Below are 26737 nucleotides of genomic sequence, written 5' to 3' on the forward strand. Positions count from 1 at the left end.
AGCATTTGAGCTCCAGGAAGGCTTTGAAGAAGGAGCTGTTCAGAAGGACCTTTGACTCCTACCGTATTTAAAATCACAGAAATTCTAATATAAATTCAGCTCAGGTGTGATTTTATTGCTTAAGGGTTTATTAATTTGGTTTTTAATTTGTTGCTATGTGTTTTTAATGAACTGTGCCCTGCTATGAGTCCTTGGGAGTGTGGCTGGATAAACATTTAGTAAATAAAAATAAATAAATGCAAGGGTGAGCCCATTCCCCCCTCCTCTGGATGCCAGTCACCCCTTCCAGGGGGATGGAAACCCCCAGACACTCCTCCAGATGTGTTTGATCTGCGCAAGGGCCAGATCTGGGGAATGATGGTGTCATCTGAACGCAAACACGGGGAGAAGTGTGGAAGGCACATCCTGAACTCATTTCGACATGCGATACACACACTCTTATCTGAAGGTGCTGTTCTACCTGTGCACATGAGTCACCTCTGGCCAGCCAGGGAACCGGGTGCATTCCAGAAGGGAGGTATCAGGAGAAGATACGTGCCAACGTTTAACGTCCTGTAAATACAGCGGGTATCAACAGGGAGATCGGCTGCCGTTGGCTTTGGGCAAGATTAGGAAGCCTGCTGGAAAAAAGACCTTTTTTCCTCTTATTGTTAATAACGCTCACGATAATGCTAAGGGTGCTGATGTGACCCAGATGTGCTCTGGGGAACTTTCAGTGAAGTGGCAAAGTGAAACCACCAGGGGGCCTTCCAAGGAGTCTGGTTTAAAAGGGAGCCCAGATGCTGGCGGCGTCACTCCTTCAGGTGGCCGTTCCCAGCCCAGCCGCGCTCCGCAGAAGCCTCTTGGATTGCGAAAGGCAAAGAGGAGCAAGAAGAAGAGCCTCCTTTCCCATCGCAGCCTTTCTGCCAGAAGGGCCAGCAGGGCTCCAGGGTCCTTCCCCAGGCTCCAACCCTGCAAGCCGCCGGGTCTCTTGGTCCAGATCGGTCCCCTGTCTCGCGGCATTGTTGAACAAGGATGGCCAACGGAGGTCTCCAGATGCTGGGCTTCATCCTGGCCTTCGTCGGCTGGATCGGCATCGTGGTCAGCACGGCCATGCCCCAGTGGAAAATCTCCTCCTACGCAGGGGAAAACATTGTGACCGCCCAGGCCATCTACGAGGGCCTCTGGATGTCCTGCGTCATGCAGAGCACGGGGCAGATGCAGTGCAAAGTCTACGACTCCCTGCTCAAGTTGGCAGGTAGGCCTCTGCAGGGACTCCCTTCGGGGGGCAGGGGGGGGGAGAAGAGGACCCCCTTGGCTGCCTTCACATAGCACATTTCCTTGGGCTGCTGAATTACCCCACTTTCTGGGGTCAAACCGTACCACCCACTATTCGCGAGCCAAACCAGCTACCTTCGCACAACCTCCATGGGATGCAAAACTAACCAGGAGTAAAGATGGATGTCCAAGTTTAATGCAGCCACTAGATCTTCCCAGGCCTGGGGAGATGTGTTGGGTGAACCAGCTGCTGAGGGAGCTCTTTGGATTATCCAAAGTTTTCTATGATGTTGCATGGGGGTGGGGGGGGGGCAGGTCTTGGGACTCTCTTTGCAAACGGAGGGGAGATCTGAGGCTGGCCAGCGGTGAGTTGCTCAAGTCTTTCTAATCTCTACCTTTGAGCCCAGCTCGGCTTAGTGGCTGCAGAACACCCCTGATGCTGCTGAATCTTCTTGTAGTTCGGATTAAGTTAAGTTCCCAAGTTTTGTGGTTCAGTTTAAGTTTCCAAGCCCTTCACCAGGGGTGCGCTGGTGCCAGCTCACCTTGGCTCGCAGGAGCCGATGGTTAAATTTTCTGAACTTTTGTGAGCCCACAGAGAGCAGAGCTGAGCCACCGTGCCTAGTGCGCCGATCAGCTGTCTGGCCGCTAGCAGAGATCTTCCTTCTTTCTGGTAAATAGCTCATCCAGTTCCAAAGAATTGGACTGGGTCACTTAGTCCAGTGTCTGAATTAATTATCCTATTATCCGACATACTTTTGGCATGATCAGGATAAATGTTTAAGGCTACAACTATTGAAAACACAACCGGTCTGAAGAAATACAGCCCACAAGCAAATTTTGTGTCTGTGAATCTGAGCCTTCCACAGGCAAAGGCTTACGCAACTGAAAAACTGTAATTATCTTCTTCACAATATTTGTCCAGTGTTAGAAGGCGTGTTAGAAGGTTGTCATGCAATGGTTTTTCAGTATCGAAGGTTTGCTAGCTGACATGCAATGGCATTTAGTAACTGACAGTTGAGAACTTGAGCTATCGAGAACTCTCCAGAAACACCAATACATCTGAAAACGCAAAGTTTGGAAGGCAGAGCAACAGTTAGGTGTCAGATCTGAATTTCCCACTTTGCATTTATTACATCTGAATCACAACAGCCTGCACTTTGGAAAACAAGATGCCGCTGGCAACATGAAAGGCCAAATTGACGTGGTGGTGAATTTCAAACAGGTGCCCTTGGTCTTTCTTTCCGCTCCAAAGATGCATTCCCTGGAGTCACACAGGGCACTAAGCTCGGTTAAAACGGGGTTGTGTAGATCGGGATTAAGAGTGCCGTGAGAACCGGGACATCTCTGTATAACTGAATTTGGACTTTTTTTTCAATTTGGCCTTTGCTAATTATAGGAAGGTTGGAATTGTGCTTTGTTAACCCTACGGTAGGATTTTGCACCTGGGGTGAACATCAGAGGACCCCTTCCCTCTGCTTTGCAAAAGGTGACTTTTGTATCCAGTGGGCCATGGCCCAAAAAAGGTGCCTGCAGAGGGCTTCCTTGCCATTCTTCGCGCCCTTCCCGCACCCCAGAGGGACGGGCACGTGGTGGTAAAGAGCTCCCTGTGCCTGCAAGCCTCTGTGGAGTGAGTCCAAAAGGTAAATGCTCCTGGCTGGCTGCCCCTTTCCAGCAGAGCACTGAGACAAACCGCTTCACGTTCGTGGAGACGGCAGCAGGCAGGCTGAGCGTCGGGCAGAAAGCAGGTGTGGGGTGCGCAAGTCGAAAACGGGGGGGGGGAGGAAAGGCCGTGCTTTGATGAAGTTAGCTGCGAAAGGGAGCCTGGGAATTTGAGATTTGATGCCGCTTGCTCGTTTGGGAAGCAAGAACCAAACCAAAAAATTGAACAGGGGAGTTCATTTCTTTCCGCCCGGGTGGACTTTGGGGCTTGGCGAGAGTTTTGGTGCTGCTTGGTTGACGTTGGTGAGCATCACGAAGAAAACACAACTGTTGTCGTCTCTTATGGAGGGGGGAGCAGAAAATTTGCCCCCATAAGTGCAGAGACCCCTTTGCGGTGAGTTCACATGAGCCCCCATCCAATTAGCCCAATATTTTTCAACCTTGGCAACTTTAAGATGTGTGGACTTCAACTCCCAGAATTCCCCAGCCAGCAGCATGTTGGCTGGGGAATTCTGGGAGTCGAAGTCCGCACATCTTAAAGTATGCTGGCTGGGGAATTCTGGGAGTTGTTTACATTCTTTTTTTTTCTTCAGATATTTTGAGAATAGCCTGTGCACTCTTTACTATTTCTTATTTGAATAGCTCTGTAAATCTTTCAGAATACCTACGTGGTTGGGTGGGTTAAAGAGGGAATAAATAACCAATCAAACAAACCGAAGGGCAGTGGCTGAAATCAGCCAGCGCGAGGCATTGCCAAAATCCCCTGCTTCCATGTTTCATTCCCCCCCCCCCCCGCCACCACTCCTCTTTTTTCTGGAGGAACCAGGATAAATATGGCCCAGAGGAAAAGTTGTTCCTAAATCGTCCAGGAGGCACTGAGTTGATTGGCTTGGAAAGGGACTGCTTTGTGGGGGAAACAGACTCTTAGCAAGAGGTTACGGGTGAATCTGCAAAGATCTGATCGAGATCTTCAGTTGGATTTGACCCAGCGGCTCCGTCGAATGAAAAGGGTCCATGGGCGCGCAGACACACAAACGCCCGTCATGGATTCTGATGGACAGAAAAGCACCGGTTTCAGCAAGCGGAAGGGGTGACACGTACAACTCTAGGACATAAGCGAGGGAAGGCGCCTTGGAGATCATGAAGCCAACCCCCTGCCCAGGGAAGGAATCCACTACGTACCGCCGTAGAAAGTTACAGCGGAGTTTGGATTGCCTTCAAGTCCAAACGTCACCCAGATGCAATTCGGTCACACCTGTCCCTTCGCTTTACGCTTCATTGTCAAAACAAAGAGAGAACCAAAACAACAGCCTAGACTGTGTTTCTCAACCCTGGGAACTTTAAGAGGGGTGGACCTCAACATGCTGGCTGGGGAATTCTGGGAGTTGAGGTACACCCCTCTTAAAGTTCCCAAGGTTGAGAAACACAGTCTAGATCCTCCTATTAGCAGCCTTTCCAAAAAGTAGGAAGCCCAGGCTGGCTAAGTTCTAGAAAGGCATTCTGCATCTGCTCAGAAGCTCCCTCTTCACTCCCTTCTTTGCTCCAGTGCTGAGTTTTAAAACAGAAAGAGCTGGGGAGTCCCGGAGGAAAGAGAGAGCTCCACCCTCCCACCACCCTCTCTGGTTCCTGGCTGGGGGGCTCCTGACCTGATGGGGGACCTTGGTCCCTCAGGCCAATGCCCTCCGGCTCCCTGAGAAGCTTGGGCAGGCCGGCTCGCTCAGGGTTGCCAAAGGAGGTGCTGGCAAGAGCCCCCTTCTTCTCCGAAGCTGAGCACAGGGCCGGCCAGCCCAGGGCCCCTGGACTCCCCACCCCAGAGCTTCTGTGACCCCGCTCTGGAATCCAAGCTGTGCCAGATCATGGGGATGCTGCTCGAGAGGGAGGACACGCACTCTGTACATGAACAGAGGCATGCTTTGAGAGACTTGGAGAACTTCTCGCTTCATGGCTTCCAGAAGGTCCAGCCCACCTTTTCTCTGGGGACTCTTGAAAAAGGGATCCTGCACAAGCCTGATTCATCTCGGGGTTAGGGTTTCTCTGCCTCGGCAGGAGCCTCGCTGTGCTGGGCGTCACCCCAAAACCTCCCAGCTGTTCAAGACTCATTCTCAGGAAGAACCTGTCCTGCGCCACAGCCCCTCCCTGGTGGTACAGGCACACCCAGAGAGCTCCTGTTGATGGGAGCAGCCTGGATCTGAATCTGCTGCCTCAGAGCCTGTCGCGGTCTTTATACGATGAAAGTTACTTAAGCTTAATGCTTGGCTTTTCTTTTTTTAAAGAAACCCAAACCCCAAAGAATTGGGCAGGCTGTTAAAAACGTTCTCCCTGTCCTGATTCTTACAAGAGCAGGAACCATAAGCACCAAGAGCCGCAGGTTCAGCGGGCTCCAGACAACGCCCTGAACCCGTTTCCCAAAACAGCCCAATTTCTGGGTTTCCATCGTATCCTGAGCAATCAACGGATCAAACGTTCACACAACGGGAGCGCAGAAAGTCTCCTTAGCCAGCCTGCACGCATACTGTATATCCAGGCTAGCGTGTGGCCTGATACTAATTGTGGCACCATCTGAAAGAGGGAATGAATATGCATAATGTTGGGCGATCTGGTTGTGACAGGCTGGTGAGTGGGAGGACCGTATCGCCTTCCATCTATGCCGGGAGTCCCTGCGGCAGAATCTGCAGCTCTGGCTCATCTCTGAGGCCAGCCAGGAGTCCCGATGCGCTGAGAGCGCCTGCACTTCCAGCACTCCGTGGCCCCGCCAGGCTCCCCCCCTTTTCAGGGGCAGGAGCTCCTGCAGGCTGGATTCCGGTATTACTCCTCCTCCTCCTCCTCCTCCTCCTCCTCCTCCTTGTGGACTTTCTGACAGTTCCCCTCGAGCAGATGGACCTCGAGGACCTCCCGGGGGGAACTTTCCATTTTGTCTGCAGTTTTAAGCCAATTGGCTTCATCCCATTTCCTGAGCAATGGAGTATGGAGCTCTCTGGTTCTGCTCTGCTGTCGTCTGTTTTCTAAAGAGTGAATGCTTTTGAGAGGGCTGCAAACAAAATGTTATGTGAAAGGAAGTGATGTACAAAAATGTATATGCTGGGAAGAGAGAGGCAGAGAAAATGCATATGGAATAGGAAGTTGCCTTCAGATATAAATGCACATCTCTCTCTCTCTCTCTCTCTCTCTCTCCCTTTCCCCCCCCCCCCAAAAAAAATTGAGAGACTCCTGATCCGGTGGGTTTGGACTGTTGTTCAGACTTACTTCGTGGGTATCCAAGTCTCTCAGCTTCCAGGATAGGCTCGGCCCAACTGCCCGCTCTAGGAGACCTGCATCTCCAGGATTTTGATGGAAATGGTGTCTTCCAATCTTGCTTCTGTTAGAACCGTATGGCCCAGAAAGACACACTCAGCCACAGGGACCACGTTCACCGGAAGACCTAACTCGATCGCCAGATTAACCCCTCCTTTTGCGTTCACCCAGTGCATACACCTATAGTACCCAAGTCAGCTTGGACCGCCAAACAAGCTAAGCTGAAACAAGCCAAGCTTAAAACTAGCCAGGCTCAGCCTACAGCCTGGGGGTCTTTCACTGTGAACGTGGCCGATGTCTCAGGAGTCTGGCCCAAATGAAAAGGGGGAAAGCCAGGGAGTGTAGGAGGTCCTGCCCACTTTCCTGGAGGTGCCCATGGGAGAGACACGGTTGTCTCCAGAGATAAACCAGTTGGATGAAGCACTTGGGGGGAAGCCCCCCAGTTGCAGGAAGCCCTCTTCCAAGAAAACATGTACTCGGTGCTTACTCTGCCAGCATTTGGGCTCCAGATGGTCAAAACATTATTTTCTTAAACTCTAAGAAGCTGGCTGCTTGTAATCTTGATCTTCCTCTGCCGTCGTCGCTCCTGGTGTCACGACTTAGGGATCTGGCTCCCCTCTTATTTTAAGCTTTGTCCGAAAGTTGACCTAGAAATGCTTCAGAAAAATGCTCTATAAAGGCTGCCTCCGTTTCAGCAGGCTTATCCAGGGCTGGTAAAGATCTAGCAGATGCATTTGCACAACCCCCTAAGCTGGGCTTATACGAATCTTAGTTTGGAGGGGTGGATCCGCCCATTGTGTAAACTCAGAAAACGGGTTCGGTCAGACCCTGGCTGAGCGCGTTATCGGGTGAACCGACCCAGAGACTGAATGGCGCTTGAGGACCACGCTTGGGGTGGCATTCCTGCTTGATGGAAGACTTTTCAAGGGGATTGATCTTATTTATTTATGTATTATTTATTTATTCAAATCATTCATTCATTCATTCATTCAATTTATATAGCCGCCCATCTTAGACCAGTGACTCTGGGTGGCTAACAACAATAAGGGCTTCCCAACTAACCCCAGGACTCTCGGCGATACCAGGAAGCCCGCTGGGCTACATCTTGGCGAGTCGTCTGCTGGCATCACGTGTTTGCAAGCAGACGACGAGCAGAGGAATGGCGTTTGGAGGGCAGCACGTCTCAGAACCACGCCAGGCCTGAAAAAGGCCTGTGCTGGACTCAAGCTAGGTGCCCTGCGATGCCCAAGCTCCTGCGCCAGAGCTTCTCCTCCTTGGCTTTCTGCAAGAGTCAGGTGCTTTCTCGGGGTGCAGTGCGCGGCTCTGCAGGCCTCGGCTTGCCTTCTGGAAAGCAAGGCTCCCCTCCCCTCCCCTCCCCTCCCCTCCTTCTCCTGCTGCCATTGCTGGAATCCCAGCTCTTGAGAGGGTTCCTCAGCCAGACCTCGGTCGGTTCTGCACCCTCCCCAGGACCTCTGCTCCACTCCCTCTGTGCCGCCTTGGAAAGCCTTCTGTCAAAAAAGGTACAGGGAGGGACACCGTTGTGGCTCTGGGTGTGTTCCTTCAGAGCGCTCCCGGGAAGCACATCAAAGGTCTCTCTTCTTATGAAAGGAAAGCAAGGGAGTGCCATAAATGTGGGCACCCCCCTTTGGGCACCCATGCATCTGTGTTGGCTTGCAAAACCATTATCCCCAGAGGGGCATCTGGGGGGAGGGTCAAAAAAGTCCAAGCCGTGATGGCTCCAATGGGAGGTGGATTTTCAAAAGCATGGCTGCACCCAGCATCGCTGGGAGTTGGACAGCATATAAATTTAGATCATCATCATCATTGTCCTCGTCTTGAGTTTTTTAATCCCCTCCATGGATGCTCTGGTTTCCCGATCAACCTGGACAAATAAGCGTGCTGGTTGGTACTGGTGGGGTCTGGGGTTCAACAAAGATGGACGGGGTGTGTAGGCTGGGTTAGGATATGATCACTGGGTCCATATTCTTTAAGGAAATCAAAACCATGAGTGCTAACGCTACCTTTATTGTCAGGTTATAGTAACAGAATCTTGCACGTCTGAAAGTGCCTCCCGCTCCCCGTCTTTGCTTCCCAGAGAAAAGGGAGGGTCCCTTCTGAGACGCTTCCTCCAATTGCATTTCTGGTTTGGACTCAGAGTTCTCTTATCAGACCGTTGTCCAGGCTGCGGCTCTTCCTCCTGCCTCCCAAGGTCATCCTCACAGCCCATTACAAGGTCCACCTACCCGGTTTAGCCTAATCTGGCAAATTCTTAACCGGGGTGCTCACACAATGGGCGAAGCTTAGATGGGGTAAATCTTGGTTACATTTCTGGTGCATACATCTGGTGCAAACCCAGCCTTTGTATCGTACCTATCCAGACAAGATGTAATGCAGTAACCAGGCCATGTGTGTTGTGTGAATGCAGCCATAGGCCTGGAGAGCCTGCTAATGTACCACCAAGATTGCAAAGCGTGGGGAAGACTGCCCACTGCAGCCCCCCTGGGCAGGAGCTCAAAATTCCTGATATTTGTAGCTGAACGTGCCCCCAAAAGATTTGGCTCAGGGTTCAAATTCCTCCAAGAACTGACACCAAATTGAAAAGTTTGATGGAAGAGAGAATAGCATTAAGGGGCATATATAAGTGAGGGTCAAAAAAGTCAAGATGGTTGGCTTGCTCAACCAATCAACCCCCACCTGTTTTTATGGATGTCATGTGCATGTTAAAAAGGCCGGGGCTTCAGTTATACCGTCCTAGCCGCCATCTTGACTTTTTGACCCTTCCCTGTGGATACCCCTGAGTGCAAGATGAAGCACCATTCTCGATGGAATTCAATTAATTTAACTTGATTTAAATGCAAATCGCTTTTTCTGTCCAGTTTGGTATCTTCCTGGTGCAGGGGCCACATCGGCGATCCCCATTCTGCTGTCCCAAAATATCTGGAGGGCATCCGCTTGGGTAAAGCTATTCTATGGTGGAGGAAGGAGGGTTTACTTTATCAGATACCACATAACCCAGCTTCAGACGGATCATAACACAGGCTGGGGTCAGAGTCCCGCGAATGAGGATTCCTGGCTGGGAATTTGATCCTGGGTTATTGATCCTCCCTGACCAGCTGGCTCTTCTCCTGCCCATCTGGACGGTGCCGAAGGCTTGTTCTGACTCTTCTCGGCATCGGCCAGGGTTTGCATTGTTCCTGGAAACTTTTGGAAGGCGAAGACAGGGCGAGGTCTCTGCACATTTTGTTGTGCGAAAGCTGCACCCTCTCAGCTGGCTCCAAAAACACTCGGCCAGGAGCGGAGGCAGCTGCCGGCTGGCCAGGAATGCTCCCCCCTCCGCCGCCTTGCTAGGGGGAGAGAGGGGCGCAACCGGAAGCCATCCCGCAGGATGAGCTGCCCCTTCAGAAATAGCTGTGGGGGACGTCCGTTCAGAGAGCAGCAGCCGAGGGGCGAGACGAGTAACTAGCAGCCCGGCGCGGCCACTGAATGTGCCAGAAGCAACGCCCGTATCTTGGATTCCAGAAGCCCCTCGGTGCAGCCGGGTGGGAGGCCGGGAAGCCCCAAAGGGAAGAGTGGGGTCCCAAGGTCATTCTTCTCAAGTCGGATTCTTTTCTCCCCGACAGGCATTGCAGGCCTATGAATACATCCGGTTCCTCTTAGATCAGTGTTGCTCAACCTTGGCAGCTTTAAGAGCGGTGGACTTCAACTCCCAGAATTCCCCAGCCAGCCATGAATCTTGGGAGTTGAAGTCCACCCCTCTTAAAGTGGCCAAGGTTGAGAAGCGTTGTCTTAGATGCTTGGGGAATCCATGGGGAAGGGTCAAGAAGGCAAGAGTTGTAGGGAACAGGCTGCCTGCCCCATGCTGGTGCTCCATTTGGTGGAGATCCAAACCCAGAGCTGCATTTAGGCCCCCAAACTGCTTTCTTGCAGGAACATCGCTCTGGCCGCAGTTCTTCCAAACTGGCAACCCGATGCCATTCTGAGGTGAGACACACACCCACAAATGATAGTGCCTGGCCCAAAATAGGCTCAAAGTTATTTATTTGGAAATAGGAAATCCTGCTCACATCTCCTTTGCCTCGGCCACTGTTGCCCTCGGCCCCCTACAAAGGGTTAAGTGCAAGATTCTGGACCTCAAAACGTTGCCCACCCCTGCGGCAATTCCACAGAACTACGGAGTTAAAAACGAACACCTCCGAGGTGGAAAAAAACAACCATTACATTGTCCTCCTCTCATTTCACAGGACGCTTGAAAAAGTTTTTTTTTTTAAAGGAGCTAAAGTGCTGCGCCTTTTCTCCAAGGATCTGTATTGGATCCCTTCCACCTGTGTCCCAAGTCAAAACAGCTGTTCCACCGAGGGGTGCACAGATGTTCACAAGCAGAGAGTTTTGCATCTCCTCGGGGCCAAAAGGCTGCAGATATTGGACGATTTCATTTGAGGCCATTTGTTTTGCAAAGATCCCTGGGGTTTTAGCGCCCACCGCTCTGGAGGGTAGCAGACGGGAAGATGGGTCCTCAAGGGTGGGTCCACTTTAGTTTACAGCAAGTGCGCAAAAAAGAGCGGCTTGGACTATATACAATCCACCAGCATCGGTTTTATGGTCCCTGAATGAGCAAAGTTAAAAAGTCAGGGCCTGTTCTGTGCATTTGGTAGAGTTTAGATAGTTTTAAGGTGCAGAACAGGTCTCTTCCCCTTCCCAGATAGTTAAGAAATCCATCCAGACCTCCCACTCACAATGGGTCGTGGCCCTACGTGCTTTGAGAGCTTGCTGAACAAAGCCTTGTGCAACCCTTGGACCCGTCACAGTTGCCCGCCTCTGCTTTATAGGCACAGAACATGTGTTCACATGACACATTAACCGTCTCAGTTAAAAACCTCCCAAATTCATTGCACGGTGTGTTTCGGTTTTACGTTCTGCCCTTTCCACCAACGCAGCTTGTTGGGTTAGTTTCAGTATGTCGTGTGAACCCAGAAAAAGGATGGATTCAGTTGGGACGCTAAGAGTGTTGTGGGAGTTCAGCCAAACGCTGATCCCTCTGATAACAGCCGTTGGGGATCTCCGTGAAAGTTGAGCCAAAGAACTGTGATCTGTGGCCTAAATTCTAGCCCACGGGCGCCTCTCTCGATCCGGGGGTTTCAAACTTTTTCACGCGGTGGAACCTCTTAGTTTTAAAAAAAAACCTAGAATCCTTGACCAGGAGGCTGAGCTCCAGTGAGAGAAAATTGGCTGTGTTCGAGGGAGCCTCTTTCGTTCTGGTCCTGAGTCTCTCGCGAAGCGTGGCAGACTCCAAGGGCCCTGCAGCCCCTCTCCAGACGAGCGCAACTGGCTTTCTGTCTTCTGCGTCTCTTGAGCCTCCCAGCTGCCCGAAAGGGCTCGGCCCGGGGTCCAACACTGCCCAGAGCAACATTACAGGAAGCCCCCCGTGTCTAACAAGCGCCTCTCGCAAAACAGGGCTGTGTTCCCCCATCCAGGCTGCTGGCTAGCAAGATCTTCTCCGCTCTGGGCTCCAGCTGGAGAGAGCTGAGAGCATTTTCAGGTTCTTGCTTGTCTTTTTCAACACACATCAGCGTATCTGTGCCTGCCTCCTCAAGCTGCAGTCTGCGTGTGCGGTTCAGGTTCCTGAGACCCACCGTGTCCGTTTGCTGACATGTGAACTCCCACACAAAAGCCTGGCCGAGTTCTGTTCCTGCCTGGGCGGTGGCTTTCTTTTCCAGCATCGTGTTCTGCTCCCAAGCGATGGTGTCTTTGGCTCCTGTGCACCAGAAAATGCAACCCTTGCTTCAGGGAGCCTCCAGGAGCCCGTCACATCCTCGGCTTGTGTGGGTCTTGTGCCTCTGCCTGGGTGGGATGTGCGCATCTGCCTGGGAAGGAGAGGCCCAGGATCCCCCTCTATGGCCTGCAGCTGGGGCGGCCTTAGGGAAGGGGGCCCCACCACTGGCCTTCTGGGCGGCTGGGGATCCATCTGTGCTCTGTCGGGGGGCAGAGGTGGTGCCGGACGTCAGGCGTGGGATCCAGGACTGGCCCAGGCAGATGACCTCTGTGTGAGATAAGTACTAGGTTTGGCCTCAAAATATTTTTAAGAAAGGTTTTGCCTCCAATGACTGCCTTTTTTGCACAATAACTCATTTCCTGTGTATGTTTAAAGTTGTTAGCATATAGAAAAGTAGTTGTTCTACTTTGGGTGGGTCGAGGACATTTCTGTGTCTGTTTTTTTTGCTGTTCAGGCTGCTTCCCAATTAGGCCCTTCCACACGTAAGTGTCCGGGAATTGGTGCTTGCCTTGCATCCTCACGGCTCTTCAGTCTTCGGTGGACCTTCTGTGGCTGAGGTCAATAGGTTCTGGCTCTGTGGGCCACACCAAGAACATGGCCGGCAGCGTTTCCTCTGGAGGCACGGGGAGGGCGGCTCCCTGGGATCCCTCGGTTCTTCTGAAGCCAACAGGCTGTGGCACTTCATTGCCTCCCCCCCCACCCCATCTTTCCAGTGGCTCCGAGGAGCACTGGTTTGCTCACATGAAGATGCTCACAGGTCAGGACAGCAATGCCTCGCAAGTGAAACATAATGGAAGATGGTGGTGGATACTGTCAAGGGTGGGTCCACCACAGATCTTTTCCAGAACAGGTGGGGAGAAGCTTGTACCCCGCCTGAGGATGTGAAGCACTGGTTGCTGGTTGTGGCTCATAGCAACATGGCCTTCACCTTTAATCTGAACAAGGGAGGGGTCTTCATGACTTGTCAGCAGGTCAAAAGGTGGGGGAATGTCCTCAGGAAGCCATGATGGACATAAGAAGCACTCTAGAATTTAGGCTCATCCAGTAAAATCAAATAATGGGCAACTGAAATACGTGTTTCCTCATGAAATGTGTCAAGAAGGTCAAGACTGAATATAGGACCTTTCCCAAGATGGGGGGGAGGAGGGGAGGGCTGGGACTACAGCATCCCAAATCCCCAGCCATCCTTGTATGGCAGATGGCCACTCTGGAGGGGGTTCCGGAACTGTCTGTCTCATCTGGGACATAATCTGGTTTGCGTGTCAAGTTTTGGGTGTCTCCTGATACCTCAAGCTCGGTCCCTGTTCAAAGTGAACAGAATAATTGCACTTTTATCATTTAAAATCAGCACATCCAATCTGCCACTTGGCTCTCCCCCACCAACTGCTGGGGTCACTCTCTTCCTTTTCTCTTTTCTTGGTTTCTCCCTGTCCACATAACTGTTGATTAGAAGCTGTTCAGCTCACACATAGCACAGTATTTTTTACCAGAAAAATCATGGACTGAGATTCTTGCTGTAATTCAGTATTTTTCAAACTTGGCTACTTTAAGACGTGTGGACTTCAACTTCCAGAATTCCCCAGCCAGCATGTCTTAAAGTGGCCAAGGTTGAAAACCACTGCTCTAATTTATCAGTTTTCAGGGGTTTTTAAATGCCAAGGCTTAGGAAGAATGGCATCAGGGTTAGGAATGTCTCTCGAAATGTCCATTTGAGAAAGCTGGTGTACTTCTGCCATGGAGCACTGAGCGTCTGTTACTCTTGGGGGAAGAGCGTCTTCCTCTCCACAACAAGGAATTAGGAACACTTTTTGAAAAACGTTCCTGGGGGAATAAAGTTATGAGCAGGAGGTGAATAAGAATGTGACCTGGGGGTCAGAACGCTGTTCCAAAGATGACAGATGATGGTGATAACATTTGCTTTTTATCTACCTTCTGAGAGCTTCAGACAGATATGTAGTTTGCACAAACACCATTTCCCACTGGGAACATGGAATGTTTTCTGCAGCTCTCTGATCATGACTTCTGTCTCCACACGGTAACGATTTGAAACCAACGCCCAGAACAAGAAAGCTGTTTACAGGAGGAATCCGATGTTGAGATCTAAGGAAGCCACAGAAGCCCCTTGGCGGGCTGAACTCCACGGGAGCTCAGAAATCTTCCTCCCTGTTGGGGAAGGGTGTGGGGCATCCAGGAATCAGATAACCTGTTCTGCTTTCTTTGCTTTTCACTGCTGGGGTGCTCAGCCCTTTCACCAGCTTTCCGCAACCTGGTGACCTCCACATTTATTACTCTTACACTGATTTATTCAAAATCAGCGGCGGTATGTGGAAAGGAAGAATGGCCCTCTCCCTCTGTTCCTTCTCACCCTAGCCTTCACCCAAGGAGGCAGCTGCTGGGAGATCATGTGACGAAGCTTGGCTGGGGGAGTTGGCAGGGAAGGCGCCCAACATTATGGATGATGATGGACACATCACCATTAACTGCACAGGATATCAAACGTCAAAGAACAGGAGGAAAACCACCTTTGGAAGAAGAAGCACGGAAGCCTGTGACCAAAGTGATGAGAGGTATCAGTTCCAGGTTCTCCATGTACAGATGATCCTCAGCCACCTGAACAAGCCTTGCCATGGGCTAGCCCCCATGAATTGAAGAACCCCAAGAGTCACCTTGAGAAAGAAGAGGTGTGCCAGTGCAGTGGGCAGTCCCTTGCTGAGAGGAATCAAGGTGGCTACGTGCAGACCTGCTATGGCATCATGGAAGGCGTGCGGTCTTCCAGATGCTCGTATCCAGGACATAATGGAGAGGTTACCAAGACGATTCCATTCCACAAACCATTCTCCTGGGGATAGAGACCTTGAAAGGTCATCTGGAGACTACAAAGCCTGGGCAGGAAGAGGAAGAAACTGGGAGGGCAGGAAGTTTTCTTCCACTTAGGGGTCACGGCATGAGAAAAGAAGACAGCATCCCAGAAGTCATCAACTGGTTAGACAGATCATGCTGGCTTCTACCGAAGTGGCCTCTGTGATCTTCAAGAAGGGCTCTTGGGAAGAGATTAGATACTTCTCACAAAAACTGGGAAAGACCTGTTAGCCAGCACCTTGCCAATCTCTCCAGGAGAGCCTTAAACTAGAATAAAAGGGTAGGGTGGCAAAAGCTCAGAATAAAATATAAAGCCAAAGACCAGGGTCAAGAAAGCAGGACACCAAAGGAGAAGCAGGAAGCCGGAATGGGTACAAAGACTTTTGCAGGACACTATGACACGAGGTGGTACTCGAAACCTCAGATGATTCTCCACCGATGCAGAGAGTATGGGAAATGAGTATGGGAAATGCACCGATGCAGAGACTATGAACATAAGAAGAGCGGCCGCCAACCCTGGAGATGGCTGGAACCTTGAAGATGCTCCCGTAACCTTTATTTACCACCAGTATCTTGGAAGCCATTATTTATGTATGAACATGGTTTTTTATTGTATTTCAATTAATATTTATTCTTGTTTTACTGTAAACCGCCCAGAGTTGCTCTTGAGTGAGATGGGTGGTGACTAAATTTGAAATATAAATAAGGAGAGAGAGAGAGAGAGAGAGAGAGAGAGAGAGAACTAGAGATCCTAACTCAGGAAGACAAACATGATGTAATAGTCATCACTGAAACCTGTTGGGATAATATTCATGGTTGGCACATAGCACTGAAAGTCTACAACTTACTCAAAAGGAACAGACAAGGAGGATTACGATTTAGCCAACATCTGCTGTGAATCTACCTCCACCTATCCTGTCCCTTCTCACTGACAACTTCATTTGTTAGAAGGTGGAAGAAGGAACAAGGTCCACTATCCTGGACTTAATCCTCACCAACAAGGAAGAAGTGGAAGAAAAATGAAGGTGACAAGAAATTTGGGAGAAAGTGACCATGTTATCCTTGACTTCGAATATCAAAGGGAGGAGAAATAGACAAGAGACAGACTAGCATACAGGACTTCAGAAGAGCTGATTTCAATTAACTCTTAAAGAAGGTGGTTTGAGTCTGACGGCTTCAAATCCTCAAGGAGAAAAAGGTTCACGAAGGATGGGAAAGCCTACTAGCAAGATCCTGAAGGTGGGATTGCAAACATTTCCTATAGGAAGAAAAAATGGGAGAAAACAGCATGGATGTATGCAGAACTCCCCAAAATGCTGAAGGGAAAAGAGGCGTGTGCAGGAAATGGAAGGGGGAGAACGTAAGAAGAATGCAAGATGGTCTCCAGAACCTTGAAGCACTCTGAAAGAGAGGCTGAGGCTCAGGAGGAGCAGCAACGTGCAAGAGATTCCAAACATAAGAAAAATAGTTCTTGGGAGAAGTTGAAAAGGAAAGCAAAAGATGGAGGAAGAAATGGTGAATCACTCATGGGTGACTATGAGAAGGCAGAACTTCCTAATGCCAACTGGACAATTGCATCCATTTCCTCAGAAGGAAAATGGAGCCCTAGCTGGACTTTGTTATGCTTCTGAGGGAAGAAGGAACTGCAGTCTAGGCTAGATAAGGAGAGAGCAAGAGAGAGATTAGATAATTTGAATAAATTCAGGTCTCCAGGGCTGGAAGCATTTCATCCCAGGGCAGTGAAGAAGGTGATCATAGAACCACCCTTGGCCTTCTCTGGAAGCTGCTGGAGGACCAAGAAGGTCCCAGAAGACTGGAACAGAGCGAGCATCATCCCCATCCTCAGAAAGGGGGAGGAAGAGGACCCAGGGAACTAGACCTCTCTGCTTGGCATGGTTGCTGGGCGGGGATTCAAACAGATGGTCAAGCAGCACATTTGGGAGCGCCTGGACAGGCATGCAACAATTAACAGGAGCCAGCAAGGCTCTGTCACTAATGGATTTTGCCAGAATGACCTTATCTCCCTCTTTGATCAAGTTTCTACGGGGGACGGTTATGGACGTAGCGTATCTGGACCTCAACAAGGGTTTAAGAGAGTGCTTTATTATATTGTCCTTCATAAAATGGTAAAATATGGGCAGGATGGTACTACTGTCAGAAGGAGTCACAGTTGGCTAATGGACTGCGTGGCACAGAAGGAGGCCTCCTTAATGGCTCCAGTTCACCTTGGAGGGGAAGATCAAGCAGAGTCCCACAGGGCTGCTGATGTTAAGTTCGTCGAGGTTGCAGGTGTCACAAAGCTGGGAGCGTTGCTCATTCTTTAGATCAGAGAGAGGAGATTCAGAAAGATCCAGACAGGCTTGAGCAGTGGGCTGAAATAAATAGGGTGCCATTTCACAGGGAGAAATTCCAAGTTCTACATCTGGGTGAGAAAAACGTAAGGTAAAGATTTTAAGATGGGAGAGACCTGGCTTGACAGTACTACAAGTGAAAGGGATCTGGGCACCCTTGTCAGTCGCAAGTAAAGCATGAGCCAGCAATGTGATGCAGCTGCTAAAAAGGCCACTGCAATCCAAGAGGGCATCAACAGGAGCACAGAGTCCAGTTCATGCAAAGTCATTGTCCTTTCTGCCCCGCCCTGGCCAGAGCCCACCTGGAGGCCTGTGCCAACTTCTGGGCACCCCAATTCCCAGAAAGATGGGGGCAAATTGGAGCAAGTTCACAGGAAGGTTGCCAAGGTGGTGAAAGGCCTGGAAACCAAGCCCTGTGAGATGGTTGAGGGAGATCTGATCACCGTTTCCAAATATTTGTACAGCTGAAGACTACACAGGAGTAGACTTAAGAGCATGGTTATCAGTTTGCAGGTCTGATCCTAGAGCAGTGTTTCTCAACCTTGGCCACTTGAAGATGTGTGGACTTCAACTCCCAGGATTCCCCAGCCAGCATGGCTGGCTGGGGAATCCTGGGAGTTGAAGTCCACACATCTTCAAGTGGCCAAAGTTGAGAAACACTGTCCTAGAGGTATCTTGCAATATCTTCTGAGATACTGCAAATGGTGGGGATGGTGACAAGGGGCCATTTCTCTGCTCCGACCCGAGACCTCAAAATACCCTGCTGCCCCACAGCAGCCGGTGGGTCAGCTGAGAGGGAGGCTGTCCTGCAGCAATTCAAGGAGACGGCTTTGCTGGTGCAGCAGAGAAAACAAGGGTTAGACCTACACGGGAGGCTGAAAGCCGGCGTGGACCAAAAGTTCTGCTCCGATTCCTCCGGCGGAGAAATCTTGGAAGCTGGGCAGGGCTGGGCTGGGTTGAGACTTGAAAGGGAGACCACCAGCGAAGCTGCAAAAACATCTCAGAAAAATCACTTCCTCTCGTTGCCAGGAAAACTGGATGGATGAAATTTGGCTCAACTTCAGGGAAACCGTACCTGTAAAATCATTCAAACAACAGCAACCAAAAACAGCAGTCAAGGGAATGGGTGGGGGCTTTGCTTTACTTCTCATGTCCGTGTGTGCACGCGTGCATGTGCCAGTCACTAATGCTCTTGATTGTGTTTGTCATTCTGAATGCCTTGTGGGAAGAGCGTAATTAAGGGGTCCAGGACCAAGCACGACGATACCAAAAAGCTGATTTAAGACTCGCACGGATCTGGTTTCTGCAGGCTCGCAAACCCAGCTGGGATTGGGTTAGCGCAATCTGCTGAGTAAAAAATAAGCCTAACCAAAGTTAACATGTTGTGTGAATGCATCTTCTAGGTCTTTACGTGACCCGCTTAAGCGTATTGTGTGAACTCGGTCACTCTTTTGTAGAAATGCTTCCTTAGTGCATTTAACTAATAACATAATGCGTAAGTATTCCTCCCCACACCCACAACCAGCGCCCTCCAGCTGCATTAGACTACAAATCCCATAATCCAAAGTCAATATGGATAGGGACTAGGGATTATGAAAACTGAAGTCCAGTGCTGGGAAGTGCCAGGCTGGCAGAAGATCCGCCTGTTCAAGGTACTTCATAGTCAACCTTTAAGGCCAGCCAACATAAACTAGTTGGAACAACTTTTGTTCCGCGAGAGATGTTCGAGAGGGCTTATCACAGACACGAAGACAATTCTAAAAACTCCAGGTAAAATTAGCATCAATCCACCATATCATTTTACAGTAAGAGCTGCGTTCACACAATACGCTAAGCCTAGTTAGCTTTAACCTTGCCTGGACGCTTTGTGTCTTCACATGCTGGGCAAACCCATGTGGGCTTGTTCAATGCGTTGTTCGGCCCCAGAAAATTGGGTCAGTTCAGCCGTTATCAGGTCTTCTGCCAACAGCTCTGTGCCTCAGTTATCTGCTCTTTACAATGGGAAGACTCATGCAACTCACAGGACTGGTGGGAAGATAGGCAGGTTTACGCGCCTGTCGGCTTCACAGCACGCGTTCCACGGAAGCGGCAAACCTAGCTCAGGAGCCTGCGGTGGGATTCTGAGTGTTTTTTACTCAAGAGTAGGCTGTCTCTATTCAACTGACTTATTGGAGTCAAACGACTTACTCGATTACTGGACTAACCCATCTTCTGAGTTCGCACCACACACCAAGCCATGACAAAACCAACAGCAGCAAACCTAAGTTACAGGGTTTGGGTTATTTTTTCTCATAGTTCTTCTACTTTACTTTGGTGTCATTTGTAAGTTGTTAAGAACCTTTTGGGGACTGTAGGAATCTAGCCATGGCTTCAGCACGCTATGTTAACCATCCACATGGTTAAGCCGACACATGACAGATTTATTTGGACAAAGCATTATGTGAATGTCGGAATTGTGTTTTCTTAAGCCAGGGGCGTAGGTTAGTGTGCTGTATGAATCCAGCCATTCATTATCTGTTAAAAGGCAACACCTTTTCCACGTATCTACGGCACATTTAAACTGGGCTAATTCAATAACCAGGTTAAATATATGTGTGAATCTACAGATTAAACCCTAAACCATGGCTAGGAAACACAATATCTATGTTTATAGAACATGAGAAACACCAAGAAATAAACCCTGTGGTGGCTTAATATGGTTACCACAATGCATTAAAGCAATGTCTGGGTTTCCCCAACATACTAATCTGTAGACTACCCAACCCTACTTTAGGTGTTGTGTAAAACCAGCCCAGGAATCCTTTAAGGGAAGGGGTGCAATTTAATAGTAAAAAAGGCAGGTACCGTCCTGTCTAAAGGCACCTCTAATAAAAGGGTCCTAGCAGAAGGTGGCAACATGAGTTTCCTTCAGCCTGGGGCACCGGAGAGCCGGGTTCTTGGCCCTTCAGCCCACGTGGATGTAAAGGCAAGCTCTTCCTCTCTTTTCCAGCCTACCTGCAAGCAACCCGAGCCTTGATGATAACCAGCATCCTCCTGGGCCTCATAGGCTGTTTTGTCACTATGATCGGTATGAAATGCATGAAGTGCTTGGAAGAGGATGAGGTTAAGAAGATGAGGATGGCTGTCCTTGGAGGTGTCATCTTCCTTATCTCAGGTGAAGAATGTGTTTCTTCTTTAGAAAGAATGGCAGGGACCAGGTTCCACCTGGGCCCACGCGTTGTCTTGCGGCTTTGCAGAGACTTCAGTAAGGGAGAAAAGAAGTGTGTGCCAATAGGTCCGATTCCTGGGAAAGAGGGTGATGCGAAATGGAAAAGCAAGCATCTGTAGGGTCTGCCTGGGGAGAAGGTCCCTAGTCTGAGGTCACCCTTGCTGAAATTAAGGCCTGTGTGCAGACAGCGGCTGAACTGGAGATGACTTGGGAGTCCCAAGCATCTCATCTGAGATCCAAGAGAGAAGATAAGCTGGATGTAAACGGGATAAATTATTGGTCTTACCAAGACACAATCACACACATGGGAAGTCCTATTTTGCAATGCAAGACGTAGGCCAGCCTTCCCCAAACTGGGATCCTTCAGATCTATACAACAATGGGACAATGTCTGTGGAGATTGTGATTTCTCCATCTCTGGAGGCTTTTCAGAAGAGGCTGGACAGCCATCTCTCATGATGGTTTAATTGATTTTCCTGCACATTGCAGAGGGTTGGACAAGGTCAATATTTTTCAAACTTGGCATGCTGGCTGGGGACTTCTAGGAGATAAAATCCACAGATAAATTGCCAAGTTTGAAAAACACTTCACCAGATGATCCCTCTGGTCCCTCCCAAACTACAATTCTGTTATTCTAGATGTGTTGGAGTTCAGTTCCCATATCATATCCAACACATCTGGAAGGTACCATCTTGAGGAAAGCTGGTGTGGGCTGGTGTCATAGTTGAAAGCAGCCACTCTTGCTGGGTGAATATAAGCAGACTTTTCCCCTTGGACGTTTTCTCTCTTGACTCACAGCCTCTCCCTCGTCTCCTTCATTCCTGTAGGCTTTGCTGCCTTGGTGGCTACCTCCTGGTATGGAAATCGTGTTGCCCAGGCCTTCTTCGACCCATACACACCTATCAACACCAGGTAAGTCATACCTTAATGAATCTCTGGGCTTGACTGATGGAATGGGGAAGAGAGATCTCCCATTTGCCTCTGGAATTTGGGGTCACCATTGACACCCTGCTGATCTCTCCAGTGGCACAAGATCTCTTCCGATGGGCAATCATCCATCTCCAGGGTGTCAGGTAGAACCAGAATCTTTCTAGCCTGGCCTAGAGATACGAAGGTATGGCGATACGGAGGACTTAACCAAGGGGGCAGGTCCCTGACCTCTAAGCAGTGCCCCTTGATAAGTTGGTAGTGAGCATCATTTCTTTTCACCCCTTCACTACTTTCTCTCCTGGAGTGGCTTAAAACTGCACGTTCCTTGCTCCAGATGGGGACTTGCCCACTAAAACATTCAGTCCACAGAAAAGGTGTCTATGAAATACTAACTCCTTTTGACCCCGATAACACTCTTGGTTAGTCCCTCGGCACCCACCCTTTGGACCCTGCCCAGCCTTTCCCCATCCAGGACCAGGCAGTCCCAGTGGATGGTTCAGTCCCACATCGTGCAACAGGATCGCCTCCTCCTCCCTGGCTTCCAAGGCAGGCAGGCAGGCAGGCAGGCAGGCAGGCAGGCAGGCAGGCAGGCAGGCAGGCAGGCAGGCAGGCACACAGCAAGATTATGGCATTGTGAAAGCTGGGAAAGGTTCCTCTGACAAGGTTTCAGGGTTGAAACATTTGGAGCTTGTTTGGGGGGGAAGGGGCTCAAACCTGGGCTGTTTGGAGCTCAGGAAATTCCTGGCAAGGAAAAGAAGAGTATTTATGGCTCCAGCGAGAGTGTTTCAAGCTAGAGAAGTCTGTGTTCTGAAACATCTTGCACACCATTGCCATCACACTGACTTGGGGCCCACCTGGAGCCACCCCAGAAGGTTCTTGAGAGACAGACTCCTGCTTGCGGAGGCGTCTTCGCACCCTCATTTGCTAACCCACCGGCATAGGAGTGCAACATTCTCAACAGCTCACTTCAGGCGGAGCCATAACGTGACTGGGCTTTACAGACCACACTTGAAGTCAGCCTGGCTTGTTCATAAACCATGGTTAAATGAACATGAACCAGTGAGGTCGGCAGGCCACTGCATAGCAAAGCTGGAACAAGTGGGGAGACTCTGGGATGGTGTCTTTGCTGGCTGGAGATCACCTTGCAGTTTCTGGTTTGAAGTTATCCCGTGGGAACTGAGAGGTCTCTGCATTCTTCTCTCCATCCATCCATCCCTCTCTCTCTCTCATCTATTTTTATCTATCTATCTATCTATCTATCTATCTATCTATCTATCTATCTATCTATCTATCTATCTATCTATCTATCTATCTATCTATCTATCTATCTATCTATCTATCTATCTATCTATCTATCATCCATCTATCTATCATCTATGTCTATTCATCTATCATCTATCATCTATCCATCTCTCTCTCTCTCTCTCTCTCTCTCTCTCTATCTATCTATCTTTGGAGAACAATTCTCCAAGAGGTTTTCCTGAGTGTAACTGGCAAAAAGTCGGTGTTTTCTACTTGTCGCCTGCATAGGCCCTCCGCTCCAATCTGTGCTGCTGCCATTTGCTAGCGAAATTCTAAAATTAATTTTCGAGTAGGCATATGAGCAATCTGGCGCATTGTTAGGCTCCATCCTCTCCGCCACCCTTTCGCAGCTTAGCAATGTTCACCAGAGCATATGTGCGCACTGATGAAGCACCGTGCCAACAGGAATCTTTATATAATTGCACACTTGCTTCAGGATCTCCTTTGGCCTTCCAGTTTAATCCCGGCCACTTCCAGGAAGCAGGCCAAAGAGTGTGTGCTGAGACCCATGGGTTATGTGGCTGTGTGGGACCTGGGAAGCACCAAAAGGGCATTAAGCAGGGAAAGGGCAAGTTCCGCGCAAGGCGGGGAACTGGAGCTGCAGAACCGGGGAGGGCTGTTCCCAGAGGAAAGACCTAAGTGCTGGGCCAGGGAGGCTGCTCCTCGTTTTCAATTAAATCTTCAAGGTAAGCTGGGCATCAGTCAAGCCAGATTCACCCTGCTAGAATCTAGGAAAAGCAGTGATCCCTCGCCAGAGGAGGGGGAAATGAACCCCCCACCCTTGTTAAAAGCTCATTTGGCTCTCGTCAGGCATTGGAATAGCACCCGCTGAAGCAGCCGGGGGTCTGGACTAGTTCATGTGTGGATCGGCGCCTGGGATCCATCCTTCCTGATCTCCTCTCTCCCCAGGTTTGAATTTGGCCAGGCGCTCTTCATCGGCTGGGCTGCCTCCGCCCTGACCATGCTGGGCAGCGTCTTCCTCTGCTGCTGGTGCCCCCGGCGAGAGACCTCCTACCCCCCGACTCGGCCATACCCCACGTGTGCCATCTCCACCGGGAAGGATTACGTATAATACAACCCCAGGGCAGGAAGACCTCAGGCGCTGGCATCGGACGACCCCACGGACGCTGCTTTACTCCTGTCCTGCGTCGAGCAGAGCGACCCTGCTTTGGCGCACCGCCCTTGCCCACCCTCCCATCGGCGAACTCTGCCTCTTTGTATCCCTGTATCCCTTTCTGTGCCTGGCCAGGTTGCCGGTCCTGCCTGATGGGAAAGCCGAGGAAAGGATCCACCCTGAAATCAGGCACGCAGACGTAGGGAACCCCTCGGGGGGGAGGCAAGACACGATGGCCATTCCCTTCTGCTCCCGTGGCTTCCCCCTCTTCATTCTCGTAACGCCTTTGAACAATTCTGCTCCTCGCCCTTTGCACCCTTCTGGTCGGTGTCTCTCGAGGCAGCAGGAGACCCGCACACGTCAAAGGAGGCGCCAGCTTCCTGGAGGAAGGTCTGCTCGAAGAGCCCTGTCCCAAGCGTGAATGTGCTGGAGTTTCCCTCCTTCCCCACAGACTCCAAATTTGAGGAACAGAGCCCAGGGCTACCTAGATTCCAGTGCCATGACCCCCATCGGCGTGGGAGGGAGTGTGCAAAGCCCCTTGTTAAACACACCGTTAAGCACAACCCTCGCTGTTCAGGCTGCCCAGGACACTTTGGTGCCTAAGGCCAAGAGAGCGCAAGGTATTTTTGGCTGGGCTTCTGTGCCAAACTTGGCAGGGGCTCCAGAGAGTCCCCGTGGCCTTTTTTAGTAGCCCTGGGCCTGTGTTCCCCCCACCCACCCACTTCCTTTATTTCTCATTCTTTCTCACAGCAGTTTGGTTAAGGAGGAAAAGAGAGAATCGGTGCAAAATGTAGTTTGGATGAGGAGCGCTCGGAACACCTCACCGAGAAGCAGTGTAGCGCACAGATGTGCATGCCCACGCACCGCGTCCCATCCAGGGACAAAGCAGCCCGGTCCGTTCGCCAGCACTTTGCCACAACGGTTGCCACATGCATCATGTGCAAGCGACTGTGGGCATCCCCTAGCAGGGTTTGTCTCTCTGCAGCCGAATGCCCGATCCCCTGAAGGCCATCAGGAGCCCTAATATGTTGATAAGGGTGGGAATAGCTGGGGGGGGGGAGTCAACAACTGGGAAGAAGCATGGCCAGCAGCACCCCTGATTTCCTAGCCCCCCCCCAATTTGACCAGCTGCTGCAGCCCCAGCCCCAAAATCTGTGGAAAGGGTTTCTAGCACAGCATGGCTTGGAGAGCCCAATATGGTGGGGAAATTTGATCCCACTGGTCTGCAGACTCATTAACCACTGCTTCTCTGCAGCTGGCTGGAAAGAGATAGACCGCATGACACCTAATATGCGTTATACACAGAGATTACCCCCCATACACACACACACACACGCATGCAAAAACCCAGGCCATTTTGTTACTCTGTTATCAAAGTCTTGAATATACAAGAGCCTCCCCAGCTTGGGGGCCTCCAGATGTGTTGGATTGCAGCCTCACAGTGCAGAACATCTGGAGTGCAAGCCGACCTGGAGAAGACAGGGATGGAAGAAATCTTTGAAAAACCTCCAGGGGTCAAAGCAGAAGGAAGAAAGCCCATTTTCCGTCTCACAAGGTCCCCTTGCGGTAAACAAGGGGTCATTCCACACCTCTCTTGCCACAGAAACGGGCTGTGAAAAATTTGCGCCGAGGGGGACACCCCACGTCCACTCCGAGGCGGGTGCCTATTTTTCACTCTGCCACGAACCCCACTGTGTGGTTGTGGTTAAGTCTGCAAAGCTGCAAACACTTACTTACTCAGGAGTAGGCCTCGCCAACCTTAGGGCACTGCTGAGTAAACCTGCACAGGATCCACGTGGCTTCTCTCTCGACTGCGATGCCTCCCTCGCGGGTGAACCGTTTTGCCACATCGTTCAATTTAACTTGGGGGCATCTGTGCCCATTGGCTAAACTTCACTGGGGAGGGGGACGCTATTCTGTGAGAAAAACTGTACAAAGTATTAACTGTTTTCAATAAATGTACCTTTTCTTTTTTAAGAGTGTGTCTCAGTGTTGTAACTTGTTTTTATACTTCTGCCTGAAGAGGCAATTTAAAAAAAATGAGAGTGGTGGTGGAAAATTACACTTTTAACAACAATGAAATTGGACTGAATGGTGCAGGAATTCAAGTTCTGCAGAAAGCTTTCTATTTTTTTAAAGGCTTGGCGCAGTGTTTCTCAAATCTGGCATCTTTAAGATGTGTGAACTTTAACTCCCAGAATCCTGGGAGTTGAAGTCCACACATCTTAAAGTTGTCAAGGTTGAGAAACACTGGCTTAGTGTGTTGCATGAACTCAGGCTGTCTGTTAGATGATGGTTTAGGGGATTAGGGTTAAATCATTCACTCAGCAAACCATGATGCAGTTCACGACTAAGCCACCCACTTGCACCTTGCACAAACAAGGCAACTGTGCTGCAGAGCGTTCCTTGAGACAGTGTTCCCAAAACCATTCTTCCAAAGGTGAGCAGATATGGGGAAATGCAGCCGGCCTGGTCCAACCGGTTTCCGAGTGAAGGAAGCCTCCACCACATTCCCATCCTGGACACTCAGCCCAACGGGAACATCCTGCAATTAAGGCCCAAGGTGTGCATGGCTTCATGTGAGGCAATAAAATTCTCCAGCATTTTTTTCTACCACCTGTTGCTCAACTTGTTGAAAGACAGTTTGCTTTGAAAACATCTCTCAGAGGAGAAGAGGATTTCAGAGAGCTTCCCCAGGGTAGGGTGTGGTCTTCTCCATAGGCGTCTGCAAAGGCACACAGGATGGCCGAATGCCATCACATATGAGTTAATGGGTGTACATTATGCCTTGCACAGCAAGGTGGCTTCCACCAGGGCCCTTCAGTGTTCTTGCCTGTGTTTGGCCTTGTGAACGCTCTTCCATTACGCTGTATGGAAAAATGTCTTGAGGGCAAGATCTGTCCAATAGTGGAGCAGTTGACCTACAAAGGTTGTAGGTTCTCCATCTCTGGAGGTTTTGAAGAAGAGGCTGGAAAGCAAGCTCTCATGATGGTTTA

The 26737-nt window shown here is 50.2% G+C and overlaps 1 protein-coding gene across 1 annotated transcript; it reads left to right on the plus strand.

The window, feature by feature from the left end:
- The first annotated feature begins 809 nt into the window (after positions 1–809).
- CLDN1 (claudin 1) lies at positions 810–25695 on the plus strand. Its single transcript, XM_007439571.3, has 4 exons — positions 810–1237; positions 20177–20341; positions 21223–21307; positions 23537–25695. The coding sequence occupies exons 1-4, from the start codon at positions 1015–1017 to the stop codon at positions 23697–23699; spliced, it is 636 nt and encodes a 211-aa protein (XP_007439633.1). The 5' UTR covers positions 810–1014; the 3' UTR covers positions 23700–25695.
- The last annotated feature ends 1042 nt before the right edge of the window (positions 25696–26737 follow it).

This window comes from Python bivittatus, unplaced genomic scaffold (genome assembly GCF_059951505.1).
Source record: "Python bivittatus isolate LINGU-HERP-01145 unplaced genomic scaffold, Pbiv_v1 ctg000980_np1212, whole genome shotgun sequence".
In the NCBI taxonomy this organism is placed as follows: Eukaryota; Metazoa; Chordata; class Lepidosauria; order Squamata; family Pythonidae; genus Python; species Python bivittatus.